Source organism: Salmo salar, chromosome ssa01 (assembly GCF_905237065.1).
Source record: "Salmo salar chromosome ssa01, Ssal_v3.1, whole genome shotgun sequence".
In the NCBI taxonomy this organism is placed as follows: domain Eukaryota; kingdom Metazoa; phylum Chordata; class Actinopteri; order Salmoniformes; family Salmonidae; genus Salmo; species Salmo salar.
In genome coordinates, this window is record NC_059442.1 from 144,804,264 (window position 1) to 144,824,806 (window position 20,543).

The 20,543-nt window shown below is 44.0% G+C and overlaps 1 protein-coding gene across 1 annotated transcript in view; it reads left to right on the forward strand.

Moving 5' to 3' along the window:
- Positions 1-18,356, forward strand: part of LOC123728751 (splicing factor, suppressor of white-apricot homolog) — a 129,572-nt gene extending 111,216 nt beyond the window's left edge. Inside the window, exons 14-18 of the mRNA XM_045701472.1 lie at positions 1,713-2,047; positions 6,715-6,831; positions 7,079-7,225; positions 12,297-12,366; positions 18,291-18,356. Coding sequence (XP_045557428.1) covers positions 1,713-2,047; positions 6,715-6,831; positions 7,079-7,225; positions 12,297-12,366; positions 18,291-18,356 — 735 coding nt within the window. The remainder of the gene's footprint in view (positions 1-1,712; positions 2,048-6,714; positions 6,832-7,078; positions 7,226-12,296; positions 12,367-18,290) is intronic.
- The last annotated feature ends 2,187 nt before the right edge of the window (positions 18,357-20,543 follow it).

Genomic DNA, 20,543 nt, shown 5'->3' on the forward strand with positions numbered 1-20,543 from the left:
TCGCTCCCTCACTTCTCTCTCTCTCGCTCCCTCACTTCCTCTCTCTCTCTAGCTCTATCGCTTCCTCTCTCTCTCTAGCTCTATCGCTCCCTCACTTCTCTCTCTCTAGCTCTATCGCTCCCTCACTTCCTCTCTCTCTAGCTCTATCGCTCCCTCACTTCCTCTCTCTCTCTAGCTCTATCGCTCCCTCACTTCTCTAGCTCTATCGCTCCCTCTTCTTCTCTCTCTCTCTAGCTCTATCGCTCCCTCACTTCTTCTCTCTCTCTCTAGCTCTATCGTCCCTTACTACTTCTCTCTCTCTGTCTAGCTCTATCGTCCCTCACTTCCTCTCTCTAGCTCTATCGCTCCCTCACTTCTTCTCTCTAGCTCTATCGCTCCCTCACTTCCTCTCTCTCTCTAGCTCTATCGCTCACTTACTTCCTCTCTCTCTCTAGCTCTATCGCTCCCTCACGTCTCTCTCTCTAGCTCTATCGCTCCCTCACTTCTTCTCTCTCTCTCTAGCTCTATCGCTCCCTCACTTCTTCTCTCTCTCTCTCTCTAGCTCTATCGTCCCTTACTACTTCTCTCTCTCTGTCTAGCTCTATCGTCCCTCACTTCCTCTCTCTAGCTCTATCGCTCCCTCACTTCTTCTCTCTAGCTCTATCGCTCCCTCACTTCCTCTCTCTCTCTAGCTCTATCGCTCACTTACTTCCTCTCTCTCTCTAGCTCTATCGCTCCCTCACGTCTCTCTCTCTAGCTCTATCGCTCCCTCAATTCTTCTCTCTCTCTAGCTCTATCGCTCCCACACTTCTTCTCTCTCTCTAGCTCTATCACTCCCTCACTTCCTCTCTCTCTCTAGCTCTATCGCTCCCTCACTTCTCTCTCTCTAGCTCTATCGCTCCCTCACTTCTCTCTCTCTCTCCAGCTCTATCGCTCCCTCACTTCTCTCTCTCTCTCCAGCTCTATCGCTCCCTCACTTCTTCTCTCTCCCTTGCTCTATCGCTCCCACACTACTTCTCTCTCTCTAGCTCTATCGCTCCCACACTTCTTCTCTCTCTCTCTAGCTCTATCACTCCCACACTTCTCTCTCTCTAGCTCTATCGCTCCCGCACTTCTCCTCTCTCTCTCTAGCTCTATCGCTCCCACACTTCTTCTCTCTCTCTAGCTCTATCGCTCCCTCACTTCTTCTCTCTCTCTAGCTCTATCGCTCCCTCACTTCTCTCTCTCTCTAGCTCTATCGCTCCCTCACTTCTTCTCTCTCTCTAGCTCTATCGCTCCCACACTTCTTCTCTCTCTCTAGCTCTATCGCTCCCTCACTTCTTCTCTCTCTCTCTAGCTCTATCGCTCCCTCACTTCTTCTCTCTCTCTTAGCTCTATCGCTCCCTCACTTCTCTCTCTCTCTAGCTCTATCGCTCCCTCACTTCTTCTCTCTCTCTAGCTCTATCGCTCCCTCACTTCTTCTCTCTCTCTAGCTCTATCGCTCCCACACTTCTTCTCTCTCTCTCTAGCTCTATCGCTCCCACACTTCTTCTCTCTCTCTCTAGCTCTATCGCTCTCTCTCACTCCTCAGCACGCTTATTCTGAGAGGGAAGCCTTCAGATTTTCTTGCACTCGTTAAACTAGAAAAGGCCCAAGGTGCAGATCTGTCTGTCATTAATATGCCCTCTTTCCCCCTCCTTTTCTCTCCTCCGCTCATCCCTCTCGCTCTCTCTCTTTCCTTCTCTCTATCCTAGCCACAGCTGCCAAAGTTCCCAGTGGCCACCGTCGTCTCTGTCCCCCCTCCGTTGGCTTCCAGAGCACCTGTGTACCTTGCTGATCAAAGACCCCCTGACGCCAAATCCTTCAAAAGCAAAGAGCCCCCCTCTTCCTCCCTCCTGCTACCCACCTCCTCATCCTCCTCTACCTCCAGAAGACCGGCGAAGGTGCGGGACAGAGCGAAAGGAGACAGAGACAAGAAGAAGAAGAAACACAAGAAGAGGTCACCGGCGAGATCGCGGTCTCGCTCCAAGTCGCGGTCCAAAACCAAGCATGCCCTGCCCAGCGCCTACAAAACAGTCCGCAGGTCTAGGTGAGTGGTCCAACCCCTTTCCCCACAATAAACTGTCTCTCTCATCACAACATGGCCTTTACAGTGGAATAGGTGTTATGTGGCCTGAGGCTCAGACTTTTGAACATAATTCATTAACGATCAAACTGCTCTGTTTATGAACCTACAGTACCTGATGCCTCTACCGTGCCTACTGCCTAATGAAGGAAGTGGCTTTCTGGCTGGCTGGCAGTATTCTTTTGCAGCAGCTTCACTATAGCGGGTCGGCTTCCTCGCTGTTTCCCGATGCCTCAACACACTCCAAGTTTTTAATGTCAAATGTTTTCTCCCCCTCCTCTCACTCTTTTTGAAAATCAAGGCCAGTTTGTCATTATCAGCGGGTGGAGTTGCTGTAATTATGCCAGCCTCGTGTCATTCTGACGAGCCTTAATGTAATTTCACTGAGATTTAATCGTTTCTGCCCGAGGTTTTAAATCACTTACGGTATGTGAATTAAAGGGCTTAGATTGAGAAGGGGGCCTCTACTGAGCCTCGTGTCAGAGATTTCACTCCTCTAATGTGCAAGCACGCCAAATTTCATCCCTTAATCAAAAAATAATTCTCCTCGACCGCGAAAGTCAAAATAAAATACAAAAATCCTGGTTGCGGGAGAGTGAAATGGATCCCTGATAATGAGCAGTCACAGAATCAGTCAGCGTTTTGTTTTGTGTTGGGAGGCTGGAAGAGGCTATCCCCAGCATCTTCCTTACTAATCCTGAGAATGATGTCTTGGGAATGGAGCCTTCCTGCAGGTGGCTAGCTGGCTGCGTATATGTTTTTGTGCATCCCAAATAGCACCCTGGGGAAAAAGTTGTGCACTATTTAGGGAATAGGTCCCTGGTCAAAAGTAGTGCACTATATAGGGAATAGGGTGTCATTTGAGAGGCAGCCTGTCTGTCTGGGTCTCAGGGGTGACAACCGAGTTAAGCTGGCAGCTCACTCTCCTCGTGTCCTTTCTCCCCCTCATCTCCAGCTCTGTTAGTGACACGCTGAGTGCTGTCAGATACTGAAAGGATTACACACACACATGTCTCTGACCCCGTCATAACTGTCCATCACACAAAGACAGAGCTACACACTCATACAGGGAGAGAGGACATGGTTAATGAGGACCCTGGCTGTGACACGGGGGGAGTTTCCCCCCTCATTAACTCGTCAGCTGCTCGTCATTAACTGGCCTACTACTTTCCCACCATCTCTCTTTCTCTCTCCCTTCCCCTCATCCCTCCTACCCCTCCCTCCTCCTCTCTGTCCATCATCTGCATCCTGTCTTAGTCTCATGGTCAACTCTGTCCTGTCAGCCCTCTGACATTGTCTGTAGTCATTGACAGGTCTGTCCTGCCCCCATCCTTAGCCCCTGAACCCCTTCCCCCGGGGCCCTTTGCCCCGGGGGAAGTCTAAGATCATTACCAGTGGAGTGTAGAGGCCCCCGTGGGCCCATGAAGGGCCAGGATGGGGTCAACAAAATCCATACAGGACAGATAATGAGGTAGGAGATTCGGGGATGGATGGGAAAGAGCAGCCACTAAGAGGCCTAAGGATGCATCCCAAATGACACCCTATTTCCTATAGGCCCTGATCAAAAGTAGTGCACTATAAAGGGATTAGAGTGCCATTTGGGGTACAGTCTCGATGTGGACAGAACTCATCCAATTTGCTCTTTAAAGTGTCTCTTTGATGGAGGTTTGGAATCATTGATCATATGCTCTGGTACTCTGCTCAGGCTAAGTGGATGTAGATTTCCCCCTGCATTTTAAATTGCCCTCAACCCCTTCCTCTGACAACTTCCTTTTTGCTCACTTTGTGGCCTCTTCAGCCCCTATGGCAGAGGATGACCTCTCTGTGTTTATCCTCGGGCCAAATTGGCGTTCGTCCAGCGGTCCACTGTGTCCCCGGCTGTACTTTTTAAACGGCTCCATTAGATTACGTTTTCAGCTCTGTGTGGCCAGTTTGTGTGTGTGCATTAAATATGTTTCTCTGTGGCTGTCTCTGTGTCTGAGGGAAAGTAGATCCAGACATGCACGTACACTAGTGTTCTTAAATAAACGCTCATTTGTTGCTGGTTGGTGGGGGTTGGAGGGGGTTGCCTTTAAATCAGGAGAAATGTGATTGTTTTTGTTATTATTGCGTGAGTCATTTGGTGTCGTTGTTGCTCTTGACAGTGGGATGTGAAACGGCTGAATCACCATGGTAATGGCATAATGGCTGTCCTGTATTATAAAGAGGGAGAGAGAGGAGCCTGTGATTTAACCACTCTGTAGACTCTCAGGTTGCGTCTCAAATTGCAACCGATTCCCTATATAGTGCAGTACTTTTGACCAGAGCTTTGTGCACTCTATAAGGAATAACGGACCATTTAGAACACAGCCACTGACATTTACATAGTGGCCTCTTGTCCTCCCTTAATATGTCCAATCTAATGGAGACTGATCTTAATTGGAGCAACAGATGGTAATATTAAAGTACAATTTAACTTTGTTTTTTAACCAAATCTGTATTTTGGATGTTATAGAAGTTACCAGACACTTTTTTGGGGGGTGCGATTTGGTTTTGAGAAACTTACCCCACCAGCGATAGACTTCCTCATGTTCATTCTGCAGTTTCAGGGGCATAGATAAAATATTAACAAACACTCCAAAAACACCCAGCTACTACTTCTCTGCGTAGCCCATGCATGTGCACACAAAAAAATATAGCACTTGAGTCCAACAAAATGGAATATTATAACGTTGTGGATAAAGTTCAGAATGACACAATTTCATGTGTACAACGTCTAAAGACCTGCATCATTGCCGTTTCTAAAATGACGTATTTGGGTGTTTTTGGAACCTTTGCCAATGCTTTATCTGTGCCCCTGCAACTGCAGAACAAGCTTGTGGAAGTCTATCGCTGGTGGGGTAAGTTTCTCAAAACCAAGTGAAATCACAGAAAATTGACCGGACACTTCCATAACATGCTATTTACTACCAAATACAGATGTGGTTAACCCTTTAGACCCAAATAGAATTCTAGAATGCTGATGTAGATTACTGAGATTTTTCAAAACAATCTCATTTTGTCACACATTTAAAACAGACAGACATAACTCAAAAACAAAGAACAAATGACAATTACAAGTTTTAGTTTTAAAGAACACAACCTCAATAGGAATAACACTAATTTTGTCTTCCATTGTCTAAAGACACTATCAAAAAACAATTAACACAACAAAAAACCCTAGAATACATTTGACTAAATGACTTACTCAAAATGTACCAAGTATAATATAATATACTTATAAATATTATTTACATTCAAATAAAAATGTTTTCCAAAACGTGGACAGAGGACTATATTCAGAAAGTATTTCAAAAACCACACAAAGTAGTCTATGTAAAAATGCAAACAGCTATTCAGAAACTATTTCAAAATGTAGATTGAGACACACAAAATGTCGAAATAGTAACCTGCTTTGACAATAATTCAGTGAATGCAACAAGTATTAGATTGATACAAACACAACTGTTAGACAATTTTCCCATATTTCACACTGCCACTTTAGTGTTTGCATTTAGCCTACAGTATCTCATGGAACTTCTGGAAGCATGTCACTTTTCTTGCCTGACAGACTAACTAGTAATAGCATGCAGCTTGGGCCATTTCCATATGAATTATATCAGTAGAAACAAGACAACACACCCAACAGCTAAACACGGAAACTATTTCCATGAGACACAGAGCAATCATTCAAGCTTCACCTCTGATGTGCTTGCCAAGTGATCATGACAGGACTTTCTAATCTGACAGTTATTTCCCAAATTTCACAGCATCTAACATCGACAACACCAAACATACATCTGCTCTCTACTTATTTCACTCACCTCGACGCTTTTCAAAGTGCAAGGACGTGTCTGTATCACCAACCACTATACTATAGATACAGCCTCTTTCACAGTGAAAAAGTTGTCTGCTTCGGCGCCTTCATTTTGAGTAAAACATTTTTTTAAAGTCAAATGACAGCATATCCTGTTTCTGGTTGATGATAACAGCCACGTGAATACGACAGCAGGTTGTTTGCAAGTTAATTTTACGATATAGACACATATTATTGTTCGTAAAACAAGGGCAGTAAACTCTAATTAATAAATGGAGACTCCGAACTGTTCAAAATATTTTTTTCTTTGCCCTCCATCTCAATATAGTAACTATGACCACACCCATGAACAGTACTCTGATTGGTAATAAAACTGAGAGGTGGGTAGAGCAGTAGAGGTCAGAGTACAGGGCATGGGGGCAGTTAGGTGGCCAGGGAATAGGCTGGGGCGTGGGAGGTCAGCCCCAGAGACCAGCTGCTGGTTAAAGCAGCAGATTGTAAAAAATTGGCAATTTCCCTCCAATTGAGTATTTCACACCCTCCATCTCTCCTCAGTGGTCTCAGTGCTTCACCACTAGAGAAAAGCTAGTTTGGCCTCGGGCACTGGGGAAAATACTGCATATTTCATTTTTTATGTTGCTTTGAGTTTTCCTCTCCGTGCTTCCATCTGTGTTCCCTCTTCCCACCTCTCTCCCTCTTTCTTTCTCTCTCACTCCCCCCTTCTCTTCTCCCCCCTGTCTCTCTCTCCCTCCTTCCATCTCTGTGTTCATCTCTCTTTCCCTGTGTCTGTCTGCAGGTCTCGCTCCAGGTCCCCTGGGAGGAAGAACAGGGGGGACAGAAGGGCTCGCTCATCTGAGAGGAGGCGTGAGGAGAGGGAGAGGGAGCGCTATGGCCCTGCCGCCTGTCGCCCTTGGCAACAACCTCGCTCTGCCCAGGAGGCACTCCAGATCCAGGTAGGTAGGGCTGGGAACCTTGGAAACAGTCATAAAGGGGAAACAGTGGGACAATGCTGTGAGAGAACTACATTTCTGTATTCAATGTAGCAGTTTGAGCTCCAGCAGCTCAGTGACTGTCTGTTTTGTCTCTCAATCCATTACTTCCTGAAAGGGTTTGTGCAGTTTCACCATGTCTCTCTCTATCCCTTCCTCCCTGTGCTCCAGGTCCCCTCATGAGAAGAGGAAGAGTAAGAGTTCTAGGGGCCAGCTCCAGAACAAGGGCTCCTCCTGTTCCCCCTCCTCATCCCCCGGCAGAGCCAAGAAGTCCCCCAGCGCCTCCCCTCCCACAAGCCCCACCTCCAGCCTCTCCAGGTAAAGCACCCCACCTCACCAGGCTGTTTATTAGGGCTGTCCCCAACTTTAAAAAATCTTGGTCGACCACGAGTCATCTGTTCTTTCGACAAATCGATTGGACTACATTTTGAAGCGTGTATTTTTCCATATATTGACACATCCGATGTATTTTAATCAAATCAACTACACGACGTGACCAAATGTATGTGGACATCTGCTCGTCTAATACCTCATTCCAAAATCATGGGCATTAATATGGAGTTGGTCCCGTCTTTGCTGCTATATATTTGCTGCCTCCACTCTTTTGGTAAGGCTTTCCACCAGATTTTGGCACATTGCTGCGGGCACTTGCTTCCGTTCAGTCACAACAGTATTACTGATGTCAGGCACTGATTAGGCCTGGCTCGCAGTCGGCATTCCAATTCATCTTAACCTCTATGGGCTAGGTGGGACGCAAGCGTCCCACCCGTGGTGCACTCCAACAGCAGGTGCATTTCAAGAGCGGCAAATTTGAATCCAAATAAATGTCAAAATTCAAATTTTTCAAACATACAACTATTTTACACCCTTTGAAAGATAAACATCTCCTTAATCTAACCACGTTTTACGATTTCAAAAAGGTTTTACGGCGAAAGCATAAATTTAGAGTATGTTAGGACAGTACATTTACAAGAGTTGTGTGTAATGTTTTGTCAATTCAAAGACAGGGTCACCAAAACCATAAAACCAGCTAAAATGATGCACTAACCTTTTACAATCTCCATCAGATGACACTCCTAGGACATTATGTTAGACAATGCAAGCATTTTTAGTTCTATCAAGTTCATATTTATATCCAAAAACAGCGTTTTACTATGGCATTGATGTTGAGGAAATCGTTTCCCTCCAATAACCGGCAGTCAAGTCAGCATCACAAATTAAATAATTAAAATTAGAAAACATTAGTAAAATATTATATTGTCATTTAAAGAATTATAGATTTACATCTCTTGAACGCAATCAACTTGCCAGATTTAAAAATAACCTTACTGGGAAATCACACTTTGCAATAATCTGAGCCCTGCGCCCAGAAAAATACGCGTTGCGATACAGACTAGCCGTCATGTTGGGGAGATCTAAAATCGAAAATACTATGTAAATAATCCATTACCTTTGATTCTCTTCATCAGATGTCACTTCCAGGTATCACAGGTCCATAACGAATGTAGTTTTGTTCAAAAAAGCTCATCATTTATGTCCAAAAATCTCCGTCTTGTTAGCACATGATCTAAGCCAGCCGGACTTCTCGTCATGAACGAGGGGAAAAAATATATTTACGTTCGTTCAAACATGTCAAACGTTGTATAGCATAAATCATTAGGGCCTTTTTTAACCAGAACATGAATAATATTCAAGGTGGACGAATGCATTCTCTTTTATAACGTATTGGAACGAGGGTACCCAACATGAACTCGAGCGCCAGGTGTCTAATGGGCCATCATCGTTCCATGGCTCTTGTTCGGTCAGATCTCCCTCCAGAAGACTCAAAACACTTTGTAAAGGCTGGTGACATCTAGTGGAAGCAATAGGAAGTGCCAAAATATTCCTCAGCCCCTGTGTTTTTCAATGGCATAGGTTTAAAGGTAATACAACACATCAGGTATCCACTTCCTGTCAGAAAATGTCTCAGGGTTTTGCCTGCCAAATGAGTTCTGTTATACTCACAGACACCATTCAAACAGTTTTAGAAACTTTAGAGTGTTTTCTATCCATATATAATAAGTATATGCATATTCTAGTTAGGATTCGTAACCAGATTAAATCGGGTACATTTTTTTATCCAGCCGTGCAAATACTGCCCCCTAGCCCTAACAGGTTAAAGGTGTTCGATGGGGTTGAGGTCAGGGCTCTGTGCAGGCCAGTCAAGTTCTTCCACACCGATCTCGAACAAACCATTTCTGTATGGACCTTGCTTTGTGCACAGGGGCATTGTCATGCTGAAACAGGAAAGAGCCTTTCCCAAACTGTTGCCACAAAGTTGGAAGCACGGAATCGTCTAGAATGTCATTGTATGCTGTAGCACTGAGATTTCCCTTCACTGGAACTAAGGGGCCTAGCCCGAACCATGGAAAAACAGCCTCAGACCATTATTCCTCCTCCACCAAACTTTACAGTTGACACTTTGCATTGGGGCAGGTAGCGTTCTCCTGGCATCCGCCAAACCCAGATTCGTCCGTCGAACTGCCAGATGGTGACGCGTGATTCATCACTCCAGAGAACGCATTGTCCACATACTTTTGTATGTAGTGTATATTCACTGAGCTTGTTTGATGCTTTAAGCACACTGTTTGATTAAATAACTAAGACACACAAATTACTAGTGGGAGTCCAACCAGCAATTGATTTGATTGTGCAGGTTCCGGGATCAGACTTGCTGTGCTGTGTTTAAAAAAAGAAAAGACCAAGTGACTGTGACTAGCACCCGTTGTCTCTCTCTCCTCCCTGCTACACCACCACCACCAAACATCAAAGTGTTTATCTCGCTGTGTTCCTGAATCTGCAACATAAGTACAGCCATTTCTGACTGAAAAGTTCTGTTACCGAAATCCCTAATTTGTTTAGGGGAAACATTCCCTTAACCCTTGCTCTCTTTACGTGACACATGTATGCATGTAACCAAAGACCTATTCGCACGGGACTAGTATTACTAGGGAATGTTGATAATGTAATTATTACTCCAAAATATATTGGAGCAATCTGAGGTATGTCGTAAATGCCTCCCAGCCTTCAGATGTGAGATAAACTTTCCAATTACACTTGATGTGTTTTAAGTCTATGGATGAAAAAGTAAACGTATCATTTCCAAACATTTAGGTCAGTATGCAGCTTTGTGGTCTATTAACTGCAAGGGTTGCATTAAATAGGCTCAATATTTTTTTGCTTAAGCGTTTGGCAATATTCAATAAATATGCAATAAACATACAGTACCAGTCAAAAGTTTGGACACACCGACTCATTCCATGGGTTTTCCTTTATTTTTACTATTTTCTACATTGTAGAATAGTAGTGAAGACATCAAAACTATGAAATAACACATATGGAATCATGTAGTAACCAAAAAAGTGTTAAACAAATCAAAATATATTTTAGATTTCAGATTTTTCAAAGTAGTCACACTTTGCCTTGATGACAGCTTTGCACACTCTTGGCATTCTCTCAACCAGCTTCATGAGGAATGCTTTTCCAACAGTCTTGAAGGAGTTCCCACATATGCTGAGCACTTGTTGGCTACTTTTCCTTTACTCTGTGGTCCAACTCATCCCAAACCATCTCAATTGGGTTGAGGTCAGGTGATTGTGGAGGCCAGGTCATCTGATGTAGCACTCCATCACTCTCCCTCTTGGTCAAATAGCCCTTACACAGCCTGGAGGTGTGTTTTGGGTCATTGTCCTGTTGAAAAACAAATGATAGTCCCACTAAGCGCAAACCAGATGAGATGGCATATCGCTTCAGAATGCTGTGGTAGCCATGCTGGTTAAGTGGGCCTTGAATTCTAAATAAATCACAGACGGTGTCAACAGTAAAGCACCATCACACCACCTCCTCCGTACTTCACGGTGGGAACCACATATGCGGAGATAATTCGTTTACCTACTCTGCTTCTCACAAAGACACGGCAGTTGGAACCAAAAATGTCAAATTTGGACTCATCAGACCAAAGGACAGATTTCCACCGGTCTAATGTCAATTGCTGATGTTTCTTGGCCCAAGCAAGTCTCTTCTTCTTATTGGTGTCCTTTAGTAGTGGTTTATTTGCAGAAATTTGACCATGAAGGCCTGATTCACGCAGTCTTCTCTGAACAGTTGATGTTGAGATGTGTCTGTTACTTCAACTCAGTGAAGCATTTATTTGGGCTGCAGTCTGAGGCTGGTAACTCTAATGAACTTATCCTCTGCAGCAGAGGTAACTCTGGGTTTTCCTTTCCTGTGGTGGTCCTCATAAGAGCCAGTTTCATCATAGCGCTTGATGGTTTTTTGCGACTGCACTTGAAGAAACTTTCAAAGTTCTTGACATTTTCTGGATTGACTGGTCTTCATGTCTTAAAGTAATGATGGACTGTTGTGTCTCTTTGCTTATTTGAGCTGTTCTTGCCATAATATGGATTTGGTCTTTTACCGAATAGGGCTATCTTCTGTATACCACCCCTACCTTGTTACAACCACAACTGATTGTCTCAAACGCATTAAGAAGGAAAGAAATTCCACAGATTGACTTTTGACAAGGCACACCTGTTAATTGAAATGCATTCCAAGTGACTACCTCATGAAGCTGGTTGAGAGAATGCCAAGAGTGCTTTTTTTTTACACTTTTTTGCTTACTACATGATTCCATATGTGTTATTTCAGAATTTTGATGACTTCACTATTGTTCTACAATGTAGAAAATAGTAAAAAATCTTGGTCGACCAACAGCCTATCAACCACACAATTGACCAGTCAAATAAATGGGGTCAGCCCTATGTCCATTATCTTGTCTACATACTTTTTATCTGATTTTATTAATTTACATTTACACTGAAAACGTTTTACATAAAACATAGAAAAATGCAAGTGAAATGCTCGCACTGCGGAGCCCTGACAACCTGCCAACATGGCTGGTGAAATAGACATCTTATCCACCAATGCCAAAATCTACCCACAGATGGCGGGTGTTAATATGAGGCCCTGTCTCCATCCCTCCCGGCCACTGAAATCCCTCTCACTTTACTCTCGCTCTCTTTTCTCTCTATCTCCCTAATCTTTCTCCCTCTCTCTTTTAACCCTTCTATCTTTTTTCTCTCCCCCTCTCCCCCCCCCCCTCCCTCCCTCCCTGTCTGTCTTCCTGTCTGTCTTCCTGTCTGTCTCCCTGTCTGTCTCTGTTTGTCTGTCTCTCTGTCGCTTGCTCTCTGTCTGTCTCTCTGTCTGTCTCTCTGTCTGTCTCTCTGTCTGGGGAGCCAGACAGAGGGATTTCTTCGGAAAGAAATAAAACAACAGTAAAAAGTCAGGCTATATAGGCTATATAACAACAGTCTACCTGTGTCTCTCTCTCGCTCTCTCCCTCTCTCTTTAGGGACGGCTCACAGGAGAAAGATAAACAAGTTCCCTCAACCGTCTCCTCCATGCAGTCCAAAATCACTCAGGTACCTCTTCTTCACTGTCTCACTGTACAGTGCCTTCGGAAAGTATTCAGACCCCTTGACTTTTTCCACATTTTGTTATGTTACAGCCTTATTCAAAAAATGTATTACATTTAAAAAAAATCCTCAGCAATCTACACACAATACCCCATAATGACAAAGCTAAGACAGGTATGTAGAAACATTAGCAAATTTATAATTTATGTAAGTATTGATTGGACATGATTTGAAAAGGCACACACCTGTCTATATAAGGTCCCATAGTTGACAGTGCATGTCAGAGCAAAAACCAAGCCATGAGGTCAAAGGAATTGTCCGTACAGCTCCGAGACAGGATTGTGTCGAGGCACAGATCTGGGGAAGGGTATCCAAAAAATGTCTGCCCAATTGAAGGTCACCAAGATCACAATGGCCTCCATCATTCTTAAATGGAAGAAGTTTGAACCCTCCAAGACTCTTCCTAGAGCTGGCTGCCTGGCCAAACTGAGCAATCGTGGGAGAAGGGCCTTGGTCAGGGAGATGACCAAGAACCCAATGGTCACTCTGACAGAGTTCCAGAGTTCCTCTGTGGAGATGGTTTTCCTTCTGGAAGGTTCTCCCATCTCTGCATCAGTCCACCAATCAGGACTTGGAGTTTGCCGAAAAGCACCTCAAGACTCTCAGACCATGAGTAACAAGATTCTCTGGTCTGATAAAACCAGGATTGAACTCTTTGGCCTGAATGCCAAGCGTCACATCTGGAGGAAATCTGGCACCATCCCTACAGTGAAGCATGGTGGCGGCAGCATCATGCTCTGGGGATATTTTTCAGCAGCAAGGACTAGGTGACTAGTCAGGATCGAGGCAAAGATGAACGGAGCAAAGTACAGAGAGATCCTTGATGAAAACCTGCTCCAGAGCGCTCAGGACCTCAGACTCCTGCGAAGGTTCACCTTCCAACAGGACAACGACCCTAACCACACAGCCAAGACAAGTCTCAATGTCATTGAGTGGCCCACCTAGAGCCCAGACTTGACCCGATCGAACATCTCTGAAGAGACCTAGAAATAGCTGTGTGGCAATGCTCTCCATCCAACCTGACAGAGCTTGAGAGGATCTGCAGAGAAGAATGGGAGAAACTCCCCAAATACAGGTGTGCCAAGCTTGTAGTGTCTTACCCAAGAAGACTCAATGCTGTAATCGCTGTCAAAGGTGCTTCAGCAAAGTACTGAGTAAAGGGTCTGAATACTTATGTTAATGTAATATTTCAGGGCGGGGTTTCTTTGTCATTATGGGGTATTGTGTGTAGATTGATGAGGGAAAAACTATTTCATCAGTTTTAGAATAAGGCTGTAACCTAACAAAATGTGGAAAAAGTCAAGGGGTCTGAATACTTTCCGAATGCACTGTATTTAAATTAACATGGGCCCATATTCACAAAGCATGACAGACTATGAGTTCTGATCTAGGATGATGTCCATATAATCTTATTCATTAGGATCTTAAAGGTAGAACTGATCCTAGATCAGCATTCCTATTCTGAGAATACAGGCCCAGATGTCCTAGCATGTATTCCATAAAGCACTTTACAGCATGGTGTTGTACAGGTACTCCATATTTCTCATTATGACATGTGCACAAAGCACAGCAGTTCAGAATCAGCTCATTGTTAGCTGGGATGCACACAGGGACTGTGGTTCCAAGGATAGTCGGCCCTTGTGGCAGCAGCATTATACAGAACACACCGCTCAGAGATTTCAGTACACTGATCCCAGCACAGATTACATAATTTCTATCTTCGATCTCTGTGGGCTCAGAGCAGCTGATCTCTGAACTCAGGTCGGATTTTACATTTAACATTCCTCCTCTGTGTTCAGTAATGTGCACATAGGCGTTTTATTTGTTGTGTTTATCTCCCTGTCCTGGTGTTTCTGGCTCTCTCTCATCCCTCTCATGACTTTATGTGCGCAGCAGCAGCTGACAGCTGAGGAGAGCTAGTTTACATTACAGAGGCTTTAATCTCCAGGAGAGAGAAAAAGAGGATCAACTCTTCCCCGAAAGTCCTGACTTTAACATATTACGCAATCACCCCCTCTACTAGTCACTCCTCTGGTAAGCTGTTGGGTTGGAGAGAGAGAGGTTCTCGTCTGTCTCTGGGTAGGATCACACTGCCTGTTCAGCAACAGGGCTATGAGTCAGGAATAGGGAGGTTGTTATATGAGATCTATGAGGGAAGCCATAATGTAAAGTAGACCATTAGAGAGAGATATTGGAGTTTTAAAACCATATGTTTGAAATAACTTAAAAGCTTAAATCACAGCTGTGGGTGTGCGTTTAAAAACACTGCTTCCTCAGGCGGCGTCTTTTAACTACCTCACACCTGTTGTAAATTCATATGGAATCTTGACGTTTGCTCTATGGTTTATTTGATGTCTTACTTTCAGGCTGTGAGAGCGTTCATTCTCCAATTACATGAATGTCTTTCTTGGCGTATATCACAAAGCCATACCTTAACAAGGCCCCTTTAGAAGTTCAAGCCCCTGTCCTCTCTTCATTTGATGTTCTGTATCTGTCCTCAGTCTGATAAAGAGCCCCATCTAATAGCCCTCTGACTACAACCAGACCCCTTCATAAAGCCAGCCAGTTGGCCCAGGATGAGCACCTCCATAGGGGGTCAGAGAGAGGAGAGACTTACCTGGAGCAGAGAGCAGGCTTGGGCTGAGGCAGAGAGGCCTGTGTAGTATGGAAACCAGCCCACCGTCAAAGATCAAGACATTCACAGATAGAGCAAGCCGTAGGGAGAGAGAATGGGGTAGGTTGTAGAAAGAGGAGGCGAGGGTAAGAGAGGGGGGTTTCAGAAAAGAGAGAATGAGAGATTGGCATAGGTCATATGAATAGAGTGTGGGTTAGGGAAAGAAGGGGGTGAGGGACAGACAGAATTAGAGGAGACTAACATACAGACCTGAAGAGATGGACAGACAGAATTAGAGGAGACTAACATACAGACCTGTAGAGATGGACAGACAGACAGAATTAGAGGAGACTAACATACAGACCTGAAGAGATGGACAGACAGAATTAGAGGAGACTAACATACAGACCTGTAGAGATGGACAGACAGACAGACAGACAGAATTAGAGGAGACTAACATACAGACCTGAAGAGATGGACAGACAGAATTAGAGGAGACTAACATACAGACCTGTAGAGATGGACAGACAGACAGAATTAGAGGAGACTAACATACAGACCTGAAGAGATGGACAGACAGACAAAATTAGAGGAGACTAACATACAGACCTGTGGAGATGGACAGACAGACAGAATTAGAGGAGACTAACATACAGACCTGTAGAGATGGACAGACAGACAAAATTAGAGGAGACTAACATACAGACCTGTGGAGATGGACAGACAGACAGAATGGAATGGTAAAGAGAATGTGACATGGATCGAAGATAGAACCTTTACATGTACGATTCTTGGTAAAAGAATAGAAACTGAAGACATTGTCAGCATCCTTTCTACTCTTCCTCTTTATTTCTTTCCCATGGCTCTGAAATCCAGTCCACTCATCCTCCTCTCATCCTGGATACTGTATTGTGACCTCTTGTTTTCTTCCCCCCTACTGCTCTCCTTTCTACTGCTCTCCTTTCCTCCTCTCACCCAGCCCCCTCTCACTCACTCATCCCCAGGCTCATGATGAACTTTTCTCCTCTCTCTCGCTCTTTCTGCTTATGGAGCGTGTTCATTCTCCCTGCTCCGCTGGAGGAGAGGGTTTTTATAGTCCCCTAATGAAACTGAGACCTGCTCTCATAAATGAATGAAATCAAATCCAATTTTATTCAAATCAAATCAAAGTTTATTTGTCACGTGCGCCGAATACAACAGGTGACCTTACAGTGAAATGCTTACTTACAGGCTCTAACCAATAGTGCAAAAAAGGTATTAGGTGAACAATGGGTAGCTAAAGAAATAAAACAACAGTAAAAAGACAGGCTATATTCAGTAGCGAGGCTATAAAAGTAGCGAGGCTACATACAGACACCGGTTAGTCAGGCTGATTGAGGTAGTATGTCCATGTAGATATGGTTAAAGTGACTATGCATATATGATGAAGAGAGAGTAGCGGTAGCGTAAAAGAGGGGGTGGCGGGACACAATGCAGATAGCCCGGTTAGCCAATGTGCGGAGGCACTGGTTGGTCAGCCCAATTGAGGTAGTATGTACATGAATGTATAGTTAAAGTGACTATGCATATATGATAAACAGAGAGTAGCAGCAGCGTAAAAAGAGGGGTTGGGGGGGCACACAATGCAAATAGTCCGGGTAGCCATTTGATTAACTGTTCAGGAGTCTTATGGCTTGGGGGTAAAAACGGTTGAGAAGCCTTTTTGTCCTAGATTTGGCACTCCGGTACCGCTTGCCACATGTTTTGTAAACAACAGGTGTAGACTAACAGTGAAATGCTTACTTACGGGTCCTTCCCAACAATGTAGAGAGAAAGAAAATAGAGGAAAAATAATAACACAATAATAAATACACATGAGTAACGATAACTTGGCTCTATACACGGAGTACCAGTACCGAGTCGATGTGCAATGGTACGAGGAGGTGGACATGTACATATAGGTAGGGATAAAGTGACTAGGCAACAGGATAGATAATAAACAGTAGCATCAGCTTTTGTGAGTCAAAAGGGTCAATGCAGGTATTCCAGATAGCTATTGGTTAACTGTTTAGCAGTCTTATGTCTTGGGGAGTGGGGAGTATGACAATGCTTACAAATATTTAGAATGAAGTTGTTTGGACGTTAGAAGCATTTTCTGTCACGCTCAAGTACAGTACATGCCACGCTCCCTCTCCACCTTTACACGTTCCCTCACACACTCTCTGAGTCATACGCCTCTGTCTTTGACACTTTCCTGCTTTCTCTCTCAATCACACTCACACATATAGTACTTAAAACACACTCCCTCTCTTTCATCAATTTCTCACCTTAATAAAGCAGTATCTGTGGAGGCTTCAGTACCAGCCCTGTTTAAAGCCCCAGTCTCACATCATCTACTCAGACATTAACTCCATTATCCATACCGCCATCTTGTTATACCTTTTGTCTCAATTTGCTGTGGTGATCCTGCTCCTCCTTCCTGCTGTTTTTACGACCGCGTGGAGGTCACTGTGGTCAGGCTGTACTCTCTTCAAGGACCCTGACCACCACCACTGCTTTCACTCAGATTTATCCCTCAGTGTGTGTGTGTTGGTCTCTGTGTTTGTGTGTGCATGCGTATTCGCCTTTTTTCTCTGTGCGTGTGTGTGTGCTCTTGCTTGCTCACTCATGAAGGAAGAGAACAGCGGGAGAGGAGAAGGAAGAGTAGTGATATGCAATAACTCCCCACGTCAGCCCTGAGCAAGGAGAAACTTGTATGACAAGCGGCTTATTCAGCGGCTCACGCTGAAAGATTTAATATATCCCCTATTTGGTGTATAATCTCCAGGTTGGACTGTGGTCAGATTGGGACTGCTTACCTAACTAGGAGTGGATCTGATGGCCTTCTATTACAGGGAGGAGAGAAGCTGTCCTATAGCCTACTGTCATAAATAGTCAGGAATATATTAAGCTGTCCTGGTTGAAAGATAGCCCAGGGAGGGAGGAAGATTTGTGTTGAATTGTGATGGTGGGGAGGCTCTGAGAGAGTAGACAGAATATAGGACTGTAGGTTTCTTAACCAAGACATGTTTCCTCTTTTCCTCATTATTGGTATTTTATATGGCTCACTGTCTCCCCTTTCTCTCTCCCTCTCTGTGTCTGTTTATATCTTTCCTCTCATCTCTCTCTCAATCTTCCCTTCTCTCTTCCCTTCTCTCTTCCCTTCTCTCTTCCCTTCCCTCTACCCCTCTCTCTTACCCTCTCTCTTCCCTTCTTTCTACCCCTCTCTCCTTCTCAGGATCTGATGGCTAAAGTACGTGCCATGCTGGCTGCCCCTAAGACCTTCCAGCCCAACACTTCCTGAAGAGGCTTAGCTTTATAGCAGCTGATTGGAAAAAGGGTGGAGCTTCACCATGTCTGCCTCTCTATGACGACAGCCTCCAGCGACAGGCCCTCAGCCAATCAGCAGGCAGCGTCTTTTTCCTGGAACTGTTTCCTCTGTCTGACTTTTATTTAATCTACTTTTGATACTTAACTGTGTGAGCGTATCGACAGTATATTTCAAATGGCAGTAGATGTGAAGCGAGCAGAGTAGATTAGCTCGTAAATCAACTACGTGGGACTGTTCTACGTGTCGAGAGAGTGCCTGCATCACAGCAATGGTCACGCAGCAACCTGTTAAAGTTTGGATGCCCCTGTTCCCAACATCTGTTTTCAGCACGAATAAAGACAACAGAGCTTCAAAGCGCAGAAATAATTAATAAAGTAAATTGCATCTTTCAAAAAACGAATTCTATGTTCTCCAAATTGATGACAGAGAGCTTTACAGTGTAATTGTGCAGCTGCCAGAGCGCCTGAATGCTATCCTTCTGTGAAGGATTGTTTTCTTCATTTCTTTCTCACTTTCTCCCTCTTCATCTCTTTCCATCTCCCTATGTCTCTTCATTTCTCATTCTCTTTCTCTCACTCTTTTGCCAGGTCAGTTTTAAGCTGGGGTCTCTGTTTCCAGTCTGTTGTCAATCACTTCCAGTGTGTGGCCTTCAATTTTTGTTTCTAAGTTTGTACATGGCTGATTGTGGAGCTGCTTTCTTAACACAAACTGTCAATAAAGTTTGAATGATGATTTAGCAAAGTGTTAAGGTGTTCTCAGTCAGTGGAATCTGTCTGGTACATAAAGGTCAGGGCTCACGTTTCCTATGAATTTAATTCAATTAACCTCAACAGTTAGTTATTGGTTGGAAATGAATGAGCAAATATTGACATAGCAGAAATAGATTAAGTAGAGATACAGTCATACATGCTCCCTCTTTTAAGGACAAAGCAGACCGTGCAAATGAAAGTTAAAAGCAACAGTGGTTACCAGGGCTGGAGTGAGGGTAAATCATGAGGGAGCGGTCTCCTCACACAAACTGTCCACAACACAGGGACATTCCTTTCTCTCACACACAAACACAAAGGCGTCTGAGCAGGTTTCTAGGTCCACCCCAGGGATGAGGGAACATATCTGAGTGTCCCAGTAGCACACAGGGAGCTGGGGCCCCTAGCATCCGTGTATCTTTCATGCTCTACTGGGTCATCATCATCCCACTGAGGCCATGGCCCAGCCTCACACACACAGCAGCCACACTAACTATACACACTGTATACATCCAGTGTCAGTCTAACTATATACACACACTATGTTCATCCACTGTGTCACTTTTTTTAATCCACTCTGTCACTATTTTAATCCACTGTGTCACTATTTTCATCCACTCTGTCACTGTATTCATCCACTCTGTCACTTTTGTTCTCAGTCCTTTAAATTGCACATTCCTCACTTGTTTGGTTTTCCTTGGTGTCATTGTCTGAATCGAGTGAAAAATAATGCAGACCTTCTGCAAAAGGCTTAAGCAGTATAATACTACTGGAAGCAAACAATTTTTTGCAGCTGGTCTGCTTTACTCACAGTACAATGGTGCTGTGTACTGAAAGGTTTGTATAGATCATTTGCCTTTTCAATGCACAGCTAATTATTCATATCAATCTGTTTTCTGTACTCTTACCAACTAATGCATAATGGTCTAATTACAGCAGTTAAGAGGTCTCTGCCAAATGGTGTTTTCCATCATGGAAATATAACTTATAAAATAAGTGAGTATTTGCCTATAATTGCATTAATCACTGAAATAAAGGTGTACTATACAAGTGGAGGCTCCTCAAAGGAGGAAGGGAATGACCATCCTCATAAAAATATAGATTGTAAAACATTTAAAATGTTATCCTTTTTAGATAAAACTATACTAAATATAATCACGTCATAAAATAATTTATTAAAGCACTATTTTGCAATGAAGATCTACAGTACTCTCAGCAGCACTCTGAAGGGTAGCAGCTGGCGGACAACTAGTTTTTGTCCTCAATACAAAACCTAGGAGGCTTATGGTTCTCACCCCCTTCCGTGGATTTACACCGTAATTATGACAACTTCCGGAGGACGTCCTCCAACCTATCATAGCTCTTGCAGCATGAACTGACATGTTGTCCACCCAATCAAATGATCAGAGAATGA